The sequence below is a fragment of the Zootoca vivipara genome, chromosome 13 (assembly GCF_963506605.1).
Source record: "Zootoca vivipara chromosome 13, rZooViv1.1, whole genome shotgun sequence".
NCBI classification, from domain to species: domain Eukaryota; kingdom Metazoa; phylum Chordata; class Lepidosauria; order Squamata; family Lacertidae; genus Zootoca; species Zootoca vivipara.
The window spans coordinates 52,632,121-52,644,302 of NC_083288.1; the positions used below are offsets into that span (position 1 = coordinate 52,632,121).

A 12,182-nucleotide genomic window follows, 5' to 3' on the forward strand; every position below is an offset into this window, starting at 1 on the left:
CCACACCCACAAACCCCGCCTCTGCCACGAGATCCTGTAAAACAGGAGGCCTTGGCTCCATTTTACATACTAGGCCTCAGGTCTACAGCCCATTAAATACTGTCCCAAATGGAGCCCTGGGTGGGAGGTGGGGGGAGGAGGAGCCCAAATAGGTCATGGGCTGACGTAGGGTGGGGGGATAGATAACCCACATCAACGCATTTGGGGGCACAGCAAGGGGTTTTTACTTTACAATTTAGCACCACTACCCCCCCCCCAAATCCACAAGACAAAAATAAATACCATCCTTCAAAACGTCCTGAGATACGCCGGTCATGGAGGGGGGGGCAAACTGAATAGATCATGGATCGGGACACATGGGGCCAGTCACAGGGATTAGGCACAACCACACACCACACCCACAAACCCAGCCTCTGCCACGAGATCCTGTAAAACAGGAGGCCTTGCAACCACCCAAACAGCTATTCCACCCAAAGCCCAAAGCCTCTCCCGGCGGCTGCATTAATAAACGCCTGGCAGCATTAGGCAGTCGTTCATCATTTCTCCTAACACGCACTTGGGGGCACAGCAAGGGGTTTTCGCTTTATAATTTAGTGGGCGTTGTGTCACATGCGAGGCTCCGGCAGCCATTTTAAGTAAGGGCAGTCGTGCCCCTTTTAACTTAGGCTTTACCGTGTTTCTAAAAAAGAAAGAAAGACACTGTCTTATATTTATTATTCCTAAAAAACCCCCACATTGGCTTATTTCCAAGGGATGTCTTATTTTTTATTACGTGTCCAGCCTTGCCTCTTCCTTGGGGCCCTCCAGAACTGCGCCTATAACTATGTCTTATTTTTGGGGTATGGCTTATATAGCACAAATGCTTAGACATCTTGCTATGGCTTATTTTATGGGTATGTCTTATTTTAGGAGAAACAACTGATTGTAAGCCTCTGTGTTTTGTTTTGTTTTAAAAAAACCATTCACTTTCTCTCCCCAGTTTAAGTCCTCAGATATTTGCAGTGGCCACCCCCCACTCCATTTACAATCCCCTACCTTCCCCTTGCCCGGGCCAGGTAGATAATGTGGCCCTTTTTAAACCCTTTTGTTACTTTTATCATTTTACTGATTGTGAATATGCTGACCGAGGCCCCCTTTAGATTCGGAGGCCCGCCCCAAGTGGCCCATATGACCCCCCTCCTTCTGTCTGGGCCTGTCTGTTGCTACGGGGCTATGGGGCTTCGCTATTTGACCCCCCCCCGGGTTGGGATTCTTTAAGTAGTTATCTGGGTCCCAGGGCACATCATCATCCCCTATCCTTAATCTAAATATATAGAAATGTTCACGATTCGTTCGCAGGGGCCAATGTATGGAAATACGGGGGGAGGGGACAACAGAGGGCTCAGACAAAAGTAAATACTGGGAAATAGAACCCAGAAACTGACAACTCCTTCTCCAATGACGGGGGCCAAGGTATGGAGATACAGGGGGGAGGGGCCAACACTCCCCAGGGACAACAGAGGGAAGGGTATCCTACGGAAACACAGGGATGAGCCGGGGTGGAGGGAGGAGGGGCAGGGAGGATCGTGACAGGGTGGGTGGGGGGAATCACAGGAAAGAACCACAGCAACGCGAGGCCGGGTCAGCTAGTATATATATGAATGTAAAAATCGTGAAAGTGTGTGTTCCACTTTTCTCTGTAACCACTTGACCGATTGTCCTCAAATTTTGACACAACGATCCAGGCCACTCCCCGAGCGTTGTTATGAAAAAAAAAAAACAACCTCAAATTTCACACCTGGGCAGGTAGAAACCTGCTTTCCCACAAAGTATAACAGCGCCCTCAAGTGGAATTCCTCCCACAGTACACCCCCTCCCTTCCTGTAAAATCTACACCACACCCACAAACCAAATAATAGAATCATAGAATCGTAAAGTTGGAAGAGACCACAAGGGCCATCCAGTCCAACCCCCTGCCGAGAGCATTCTTGACATATGGCTGTCAAGCCTCTGCTTAAAGACCTCCAAAGAAGGAGACTCCACCACACTCCTTGGTAGCAAATTCCACTGCCGAACAGCTCTTACTGTCAGGAAGTTCTTCCTAAAGTTTAGGTGGAAGCTTATTCCTTGTAGTTTGAATCCATTGCTCCGTGTCCGCTTCTCTGGAGCTGCAGAAAACAACCTTAGCCTTCTCTTCTCCAGGCTAAACATACCCAGCTCCCTAAGCCGTTCCTCATCAGGCATCGTTTCCAGGCCTTTGACCATTTCATTGACATCATCAACCAAGTGCCCGCATCACAGGTCGCATCACGACATTTGTTTTATGTTGCCCCCTGCCAGGCCCCCACTAGGCCCGGGGGGGGGGATAACCCACAGCAACGCACGTGGGGGCACGGCAAGGGGTTTTTACTTTACAATTTAGCACCACTACCCCCAAAAAATCCTCCACCAAATAACCACAAGACAAAAATAAATACCATCCTTCAAAACGTCATGAGATACGCCGGTCACGGGGGGGGGGCAAACAGAATAGATCATGGATCGGGACACGTGGGGGCAGTCACAGGGCTTAGCCACAACAATGCGCCACACCCACAAACCCCGCCTCTGCCACGAGATCCTGTAAAACGGGGGGACTCTGAGGCTTAGGGGGATCTGAAGGGGGCCTATTACCCTCCATTTGACAGACTAAGGCACAGCAACACGTGGAGGGCCAGCTAGTGGCTGTATAAAAGGATAAGGCACCCACCAGTGGTTGTGCAGTTTTGCGAGCAATCGCCCTGCACCTTGCCACGCATATGCTTGACAATAAACCTGTTGTATCTGCTTGACCTGTTGTATCTGTGTGACTCCATTGCTCCTGAGATCCGGACCTGGGCATAGGTCTTATCAACACCAGCTTGCAAATGATCACTATTTACCAAAAGCTTTCGGTAACCCAGAACAAACTTAGTTGGTCTCTAAGGTGCTACTGGAATTTATTTTCTAATTTATTTTGACTACATCAGACCAACACGGCTACCTACCTGAAACTATTTACCTAGTTAATTGCAACCGCCCACCCAACAGTTTGGTGACATGGAAGAAAATATTTTGGACATTTGCAAAGTGGTTTTATTTTTCCAGGGGCAGTCCTGGGTTTATAGAAGCCGTCCCGGTTTCTGATTTGATCCCGAATGCCCTGATTTTCCTTAGGACGTCACTGTTTTTCATCAGAGAAATGTTGGAGGGTATGGAGTTATGTGACACCCCCTCCAAGCCAAGGAGATACATAAATATGCAATCTTTAGAAGACAATTGAAGGCAGCCCTGTATAGGGAAATGTTTAATGTTTTATTATGTTTTTTTTTAATAGATGCTGGAAACTGCTGTTTTAAAAATGACTGTACTGTTTGCTTGGTACATTTATGAACATTTATTATATATATGACCTCAAAATTCTTACAACACTGCCCAGAGTAGCTAGGGCAACCCAAACAGATGGGTGGGGTGTAAATAATAAAAATTATTATTATTATTATTTATTATGGAATAGGACGTCCCTATTTTCATTGTAGAAATGTTGGAGGGTTTGTCGTGCGCAGCAATTTCAATGAGATTTCCCTAACAAAAAGTTGCAATGACTATTTGAGGTGCCAGAGTCACACACACACACCCTCCGATTCCTCTGACAATATATATATATATGCATTGCTATCCAGGGCCTTGCATGGCTCACACACCGCAATGGCTCAGGCCAGGCCTTATCTTTGCAGGATGGGGCCCTCCCAGGTGGGCCCCGTTTGCCCTCAACAAAGATGGCTGCCCAGAAGTTCAGGAATGTGCTGCTTGCTGCTGGCAGGTTGGTAGAGGGGGAGTGGGGGGCCCTGTTGGGTTTTGGGGCAGGAGTGGGGTGCAGGGAAAAGGAGGGGGTGCAATTATCGCAGAGGCTTCCCTGCCCCCCGCCCCGCTTTCGCCAAGGCAGGTCTGACAAGCTGGAACGTGTCCAGAGGAGGGCAACCAAAATGGTCGAAGGCCTGGAAACGATGCCTTAGGGAGCTGGGTATGTTTAGCCTGGAGAAGAGAAGGTTAAGGGGTGATATGATAGCCATGTTCAAATATATAAAAGGATGTCATATAGAGGAGGGAGAAAGATTGTTTTCTGCTGCTCCAGAGAAGCGGACACGGAGCAATGGATTCAAACTACATACAAGAAAGAAGATTCCACCTCAACATTAGGAAGAACTTCCTGACAGTAAGAGCTGTTCGGCAGTGGAATTTGCTGCCAAGGAGTGTGGTGGAGTCTCCTTCTTTGGAGGTCTTTAAGCAGAGGCTTGACAGGCATATGTCAAGAATGCTTTGATGGTGTTTCCTGCTTGGCAGGGGGTTGGACTGGATGGCCCTTGTGGTCTCTTCCAACTCTACGATTCTATGACGAAGAGGTTAGGCCTCTGGACCGCCTTGCAGGGACGTTGTGGGCCCAGCCAGGATCTGGGCTCGGCAGACAACTCTTGCAACTTTGCAGAAGCAACCCATTTATCAGGGGAAGCCGCTCCCTAGGAGATTATCTACTTCATTTCCTCTACGCAGATTCTTTTTTATCTCATTCCTGACCGCATCTCGTTGCGTTTGAGATGATTTTTACAAGTGCGATAAATCTGTGTTCATATGAAGGCAATCACAGATATGTGCCCGTGTGACAGAGAGAGATAAATTGCTTCAGGGTGCATCCTGGTCTGAAGCTCAACATCAAAAAAACCAAGATCGTGGCCACTGGTCCCATCACCTCCTGGCAAATAGAAGGGGAAGAAATGGAGGCAGTGAGAGATTTTACTTTCTTGGGCTCCTTGATTACTGCAGATGGTGACAGCAGTCACGAAATTAAAAGACGCCTGCTTCTTGGGAGAAAAGCAATGACAAACCTAGACAGCATCTTAAAAAGCAGAGACATCACCTTGCCGACAAAGGTCCGTATAGTTAAAGCTATGGTTTTCCCAGTAGTGATGTATGGAAGTGAGAGCTGGACCATAAAGAAGGCTGATCACCAAAGAATTGATGCTTTTGAATTATGGTGCTGGAGGAGACTCTTGAGAGTCCCATGGACTGCAAGAAGATCAAACCTATCCATTCTGAAGGAAATCAGCCCTGAGTGCTCCCTGGAAGGACAGATCGTGAAGCTGAGGCTCCAATACTTTGGCCACCTCATGAGAAGAGAAGAATCCTTGGAAAAGACCCTGATGTTGGGAAAGATGGAGGGCACTAGGAGAAGGGGACGTCAGAGGACAAGATGGTTGGACAGTGTTCTCGAAGCTACGAACATGAGTTTGACCAAACTGCGGGAGGCAGTGCAAGACAGGAGTGCCTGGCGTGCTATGGTCCATGGGGTCACGAAGAGTCGGACACGACTAAACGACTAAACAACAACAAAGCATCCTAGGAATGTTGTAAGCCAAAGAGATTCGCAAATGAAATAAATGTTCTCCATCCCGGGGCTTTTTGACGCTCGAGATGTACATTTTTAGGACTGTCCATTTATCTGCGAATGTAAGTTGCTTTGAACGGTTTTTAATACTGGGTTTGTTGCCTCCTGCCTCCGGGACCATAAAACATGGAATCTAACAATACAAACATCAACAATAAAAATGTATATAAAACAATCTCGCCGTTGAAGCATAGCAGCCAGCCAGCAATTTCAAACCCAATAAAAGACTTAACCTCAGGAAGCCCTTCATAACATTGGGTCTGTCTCTTTTACGGTATTACAATTTAAATCAACTGGTTCAGGTCCTCCGCTCCGGAGCAGGAGAAATCAAGCTTGCTCCCTCTTCCGTGTGACAGCCCTTTAGATATTTGAAGGTGGCTATCCTATCTCTTCTCAGTCTCCTCTTTCCCAGGCTAAATGTACCCAGCTCCTTCAACCGTTCCTCATAAGGTTTGGTTTCCAGGCCCTTGATTATCTCGGTCGCCCTCCTCTGCCCACCTTCCAGCTTGTCCATGTCCTCCTTAAATTGGGGTGCCCAGAACTGGACACAGGACTTCAGGTGGGGTCTGACCAGGGCAGAATACGGTGGGATTATGACTTCCCTTGTTCTGGAGACCTAGACTAGCATGGGTTTTTCGGCTGTAGAATATTACGCAGCCACAAGGCCTGGCTGAACGTTTTGGCCTTGCGCCTAGAAATAAAAAACAAAGGCGCCAGGAAAACGTGGGTTCAGAAATTTTAGTTAGTGCAGAATTTGGTGGCTAGGCTGCAAACCGGAGCAAGACAATTTGAGCGTATTTCACCAATCCTGGCCTGGCTACTGATTAGTTTCCGGGCCCAATTCAAAGTGCTGGTTTTGACCTACAAAGCCTTAAACGGCTCAGGACCACAAGACCTCTAGGACCGCCTCTTTCCATATGAACCGACCCGGAGGACCCTGAGATCATCTTCTGAGGCCCTCCTTCGTGTGCCTCCTCCTTGAGAGGTCCAGAGGATGGCAAGGCGAAAACAGGGCCTTCTCTGCAGTGGCTCCCTGTCTGTGGAACGCTCTCCCCAGGTAAGTTCGCCTGGCACCTTCATTATACACCTTTAGGCGCCAGGCAAAAACGTTCCTTTTCAATCAGGCCTTTGGGTGATCTGGTTGACATCCTATGCCCTTTTAAAATGTGGAGTTTGGCCGGCGGCAGGGGAGGCTATTGGGTCGTTGTTTTTGTTTTCATTAGGTATTTTGTAGTTTTATACCTGGGACCCAGGTGGTGCTGTGGGTTAAACCACTGAGCCTAGGGCTTGCTGATCAGAAGGTCGGCAGTTCGAATCCCTGTGACGGGGTGAGCTCCTGTTGCTTGGTCCCAGCTCCTGCCAACCTAGCAGTTCGAAAGCACATCAAAATGCAAGTAGATAAATAGGAACCGCTACAGCGGGAAGGTAAACGGCGTTTCCATGTGCTGCTCTGGTTTGCCAGAAGCAGCTTTGTCATGCTGGCCACATGACCTGGAAGCTATACGCCGGCTCCCTCGGCCAATGATGCGAGATGAGCGTGCAACCCCAGAGTCGGTCACGACTGGACCTAATGGTCAGGGGTCCCTTTACCTAGTTTTATATCTTGATTTTATTTTGTGAACCACCCAGAGACCCCCAGGTATAGGGCGGTATATAAATTCTAATGATGATGATAGAAGATGTGGTCCCCTCCAACTCTGTGATTATATGAAACTAACTAATGAAGACTGGTTTCCTGGCTCTCTGCAGGCTTCCGCACCTCCCCTTCCGAAGGACCCACCAGCTGGGGATGGCCGTGGGGTTCCTCATCTTCATCCTCCTGTACGTCTGCCTGACCCACAGGGAGAACGTCTCCCCCCACCCCGAACCTCTCGTCTTGCAAATGGGCAGCTGCCGCTTCCAGCTGGACCTCAGCGTCCATGCAGCCCTGTACCCGCACCTGCAGCGGTATTATTGCCGGGAGCTGACGTCCGAGAAGGCCTGGTGCCACGGCCCCCGGTCTGCCCCTCTGCTCCTCCTGGCCATCAAGTCGCACCCGGCATCCCGCAAAAGGAGGGCCGTCCTGCGCCGCACGTGGGCCCAGCAGAGGATGATGGGCGGCTTCTGGCTCCAGCCCGTCTTCCTGATAGGCACGGCCTCCGAAGACAGCCTGGCGCAGGTGCTGCTGCAGGAGATCCAGGCGTTCAGGGACGTCCTGTGGTGGGACTTTGCGGAGTCGCCCAGCAACCACTCCCTGAAGGAGCGCTGCTTGCTCCATTGGGTCCACAACCGCTGCCAGAGGGCAGCCTACGTCTTCAAAGGTGAGTGGGTGCTGGTGAGGCTGGTGTAGGAGCGGGGACGAGGAGGGGCCACACACCTGTTTCTTTCGGTGGAGAATCCCGAGAATCGTAGCACTGGGAATCCCTTCCAACTCTACTATTCTGTGATTCTGTGCGTCAAAAAAATATAGATCCTCCATTTTCCCTTTGGGGTTATCGTGCATTTATCCTTATCGAGTTACTGATGCATAAGAGGAATAATAATAATAATAATTTTATTTACAGGTAGGTAGCCGTGTTGGTCTGAGTCGAAGCAAAATAAAAAAATTCCTTCAGTAGCACCTTAAAGACCAACTAAGTTTTTATTTTGGTATGAGCTTTCGTGTGCATGCACACTTCTTCAGAATGTCCTGGGAGATTGAAGTGTTCTCCTACTGGTGGAACCACAAGACAGAGAAACCAGTAGGAGAACACTTCAATCTCTCAGGACATTCTATACAAGATCTCAAAGCAGCTGTTTTATTACAGAAAAATTTCAGGAACAGACTGGAAAGAGAAGTTGCTGAATTGGAACTCATTACCAAACTTAAAACCATGGAGCTACCTGGGATGAACAAAGACATTGGATTCTTATCTCATTATGCATGATCAAGCTTTCTTTAGCGCCTCAGCCCTTGTCCCCCCCCCCCAGGACTAATTGCAGCCATCAGCAGTCGTTAACAGCCATCTACAGGTTTACCACTCCCATCAGCCCATCACCCATTCCCACCCACCCCCACCACCCTCTGCATATACATAAGGGTCTGACTCTTCTGTTTCAAGTGTATCTGAAGAAGTGTGCATGCACACGAAAGCTCATACCAAAATAAAAACTTAGTTGGTCTTTAAGTTGCTACTGAAGGAATTTTAATAATTTTATTATTTATACCCCACCCATCTGGCTGGGTTCCCCCAGCCACTCTGGGCGGCTCCCAACAGAGGACTAAAAACAGAATAAAACATCAGACATTAAAAACTTCCCTAAACAGAGATGCCTTCAGATGTCTTCTAAAAGTCAGATATATTTCCCTGACATCTGATGGGAGCGCGTTCCACAGGGCGGGTGTCACTACTGAGAAGTCCCTCTGCCTGAATTTTGGGATTTAATTTGTAATGAATTAAAAAGGATGTTTATTTCATTGCCCCCAAACCCCAAAGCATTTATATTTGGGGTTGTGGGAAATGAGATTCCAAAGAACCTAAAGAAAGCAAGAGTTGTGATCACACAGAACTGGAAAAGGGATTGTTTACTGACTGAAAAAGATTAAATTAATGGAGTATGTGGAGATGGACAAGTTGACTGGGCAGATAAGAGATCAAACAACACAAAAAAATTAAAAAGATTGGAATATATTCAAACAATACAGTATTTGCAAGATTATCATGAAGAAATACAATTTTTGACTTGTTTAGAGTAACTTCTGTAAGAATTTTTTTATAGTGGTAACACAGGAAACCAAATTCATAAACGCGTTAAGAGAGTCGTTTAAATAAGTAAATCTAAGGACCATTAAGTACAAATCTTTGTTTTTGTTTTATTTATTAGTATTTAAAAACACATGTATAGTTATAGGAAAATTGAGATGTCACAATATTTCATGTATGTCTATTAAAAGAAACCAATATAGATGAATTGCAAAAAGAGAGAAGGCCCTCGCTCTGCCTGTGTCCCTGTAACCTCACTTCTCGCAGGGAGGGATCCGCCAGAAGCCCCTCAGAGCTGGACCTCAGTGTCCAGGCTGAACGATGGGGGTGGAGACGCTCCTTCAGGTCTACTGGGCCTTTGAGGCCGTTTAGGGCTTTCAAGGTCAGCACCAACACTTTGAATTGTGCTCGGAAACGTCCTGGGAGCATCTGCTTTAAAACCTGCAATGAAGGAGAGTCCGCTACCTTCGGAGGTCATGCAATCACATAACTGTGGCATTGGAAGGGACCCCCAAGGGCCATCTAGTCCAACACCCTGACATGCAGGAATCACAACTAAAGCATCGCTGACAGGCGGCCATTCAACCTCTGCTTGAAAACCTCCAATGAAGGAGAGCCTGCTTCCTTCTGAGGGAGCCTGTTCTGCTGCCGAACGGCTCTTGCCCTCTGTAAAAATTAGAAAGAGCTTCCCATTTATTGTTGATCTTAATTGTTTTTAATACATTTTGGACCAAACAGATTGGACCAACAGATTGGCTAACAGATTGAGGTTGAATCCTGACAAGACAGAAGTACTGTTCGTGGGGGACAGGAGGCGGGCAGGTGTGGAGGACTCCCTGGTCCTGAATGGGGCAACTGTGCCCCTGAAGGACCAGCTGCGCAGCCTGGGAGTCATTTTGGACTCACAGCTGTCCATGGAGGCGCAGGTCAGTTCTGTGTCCAGGGCAGCTGTCTATCAGCTCCATCTGGTACGCAGGATGAGAGCCTACTTGCCTGCAGACTGTCTGGCCAGAGTGGTGCATGTTCTAGTTATCTCCCGCTTGGACTACTGCAATGCGCTCTACGTGGGGCTACCTCTGAAGGGGACCCGGAAACTACAACTAATCCAGAATGCAGCAGCTAGACTGGTGACTGGGAGCGGCCGCCAAGACCATATAACACCGGTCTTGAAAGATCTACATTGGCTCCCAGTACGTTTCCGAGCACAGTTCAAAGTGTTGGTGCTGACCTTGAAAGCCCTAAATGGCCTCGGTCCAGTATACCTAAAGGAGCGTCTCCACCCCCATCGTTCTGCCCGGACACTGAGGTCCAGCACCGAGGGCCTTCTGGCGGTTCCCTCGTTGCGAGAAGCCAAGTTGCAGGGAACCAGGCAGAGGGCCTTCTTGGTGGTGGTGCCTGCCCTGTGGAACGCCCTCCCATCAGATGTCAAAGAGAAAAACAGCTACCAGATTTTTAGAAGACATCTGAAGGCAGCCCTGTTTAGGGAGGCTTTTAATGTTGAAGAGATTATTGTATTTCATTTTTCTGTTGGAAGCCGCCCAGAGTGGCTGGGGAAACCCACCCAGATGGGCGGGGTATAAAAAAATTATTATTATTATTATTTAGCTTTTGCCATCCCATTTATTCTTTTTGCAAACTGCTTTGCATTTCTCGCTCTTTCTTTTTTAAACAATTGAATGGTACAATGTTAAAGAATTCCAAATACCCCTAAGATAGGGACTGTGCTAACGGGAAACCGAGCGCTAACCCCTACGTCTTGCCGTTGCAGCGAACGACGACATCTTTGTGAACCCATATGAGCTGACACAGTACCTGAGGCAGCTCCCCAGAGTCGCCGACTCCATCCACGGAAACCTGGCCAACGAGGAGCCCGTCAAGAGGACGGGGGACGCGGCGGTGCCCTGCCTCCTCTACCCGCTGGAACACTACCCGCCGTTCATCGCGGGGGGAACCATCCTGCCCGGAGCCATGATCCTGAAGCTCTACCAGGTCTCCCTGCAGCTGCCCGTCTTCCCCCTCGACGAGGCTTACTTGGGGTTCCTGGCCTTGGCGGCCAACATCAACCTTCGCCACGAGGGGCGCTTCCAGGTGTGGGGGCTGGTAAAAGACGAGCTCGAAGCGTACAAGGAGTCCATCACCGTCCACGGGGTCTCGATGGAGAGGATGGAGGAAGTGTGGAAGGAGCTCTGGAACTGAGGGGAGGCCGCCGAGCCAAACGTTTTAGGTGCACCCCGACCCCCAAGGGGATGGGACCTGAATTAGGTACATACCCCGGTTTCACGGTTTGGCTCAGGTGTCTAGGTTGCCCCCCCCCTCGCCCCACAGAGGGGCTGGCCGGTTTAATAGCCTTCTTGTTCACAGTTCCTTAAAGTTACCTGGGTCGAACAGTGGCGTTGCGGGAGCCTGAAAACCTCCCTTTGCTCCTCAGGGTGGACTTGGAGCAGATAGAACCCATTCTGCACTGCTGCAAGGGCCTGCTCCCGGTCAGGAATGGGCTGAAGCAGCGAGATTTAACCCCTGATCGACAGGCTGATGAGCAGGGGTTCAAATCCTGCTCAGTTTGGCTGCGGGCTGCTGTGTCCCGTCTTCCAAGGTGAAAATGCCACAAAGCAGACACGACAGGCAGGTCCAGATTTTTCCTCCCATCGCTGTGCAACTAGGCAGCCCCTGTCAGAGGCGACGCCTGCTTGCCCTAAAAACAGGCTTCTCTTTCCCTGCCTGCCCAGGGTGGGAAGAAGCTGTTTGCAAGAGCTGATCTTTCTTCAGAGAATGGGGCAGCTTCGAAAGCCCTCTCCTCTTTTCAGGCTCCACAGCCTTCGCAAGGGATTTTGGCGTGGGGGGTGGGGCTGGTGACCCGTCAAATCAGGCGACATCACAATGGACGGGTGGGTTGCCCCCCTTCCCCGCATCGAAGTTGGCCTTGCGAGATTCGGCTCTCAGAGCCAAAAAAGGGCTCCCCTAGCCAACCCCTACCTTAAGGGGGGGAGAGTCAATTTTCGCAGAAAACCCAGGAATACCAC

General features: G+C 49.2%; 1 protein-coding gene across 1 annotated transcript; it reads left to right on the forward strand.

Moving 5' to 3' along the window:
• The first annotated feature begins 7,222 nt into the window (after window positions 1–7,222).
• On the forward strand, window positions 7,223–11,358 carry LOC118095774 (acetylgalactosaminyl-O-glycosyl-glycoprotein beta-1,3-N-acetylglucosaminyltransferase-like). The gene is made up of 2 exons (XM_035137009.2): window positions 7,223–7,740; window positions 10,931–11,358. Exons 1-2 carry the CDS (start codon window positions 7,230–7,232, stop codon window positions 11,356–11,358), a joined length of 939 nt encoding a protein of 312 aa, XP_034992900.1. The 5' UTR covers window positions 7,223–7,229.
• The last annotated feature ends 824 nt before the right edge of the window (window positions 11,359–12,182 follow it).

Bases quoted from the DNA above. Each gene is read 5' to 3' on its own strand.
- LOC118095774 (XM_035137009.2), top strand. From the start codon at position 7,230: ATGGCCGTGGGGTTCCTCATCTTCATCCTCCTGTACGTCTGCCTGACC. The intron at 7,741-10,930 runs GTGAGTGGGTGC...TTGCCGTTGCAG, and splicing joins GGCAGCCTACGTCTTCAAAG to CGAACGACGACATCTTTGTG.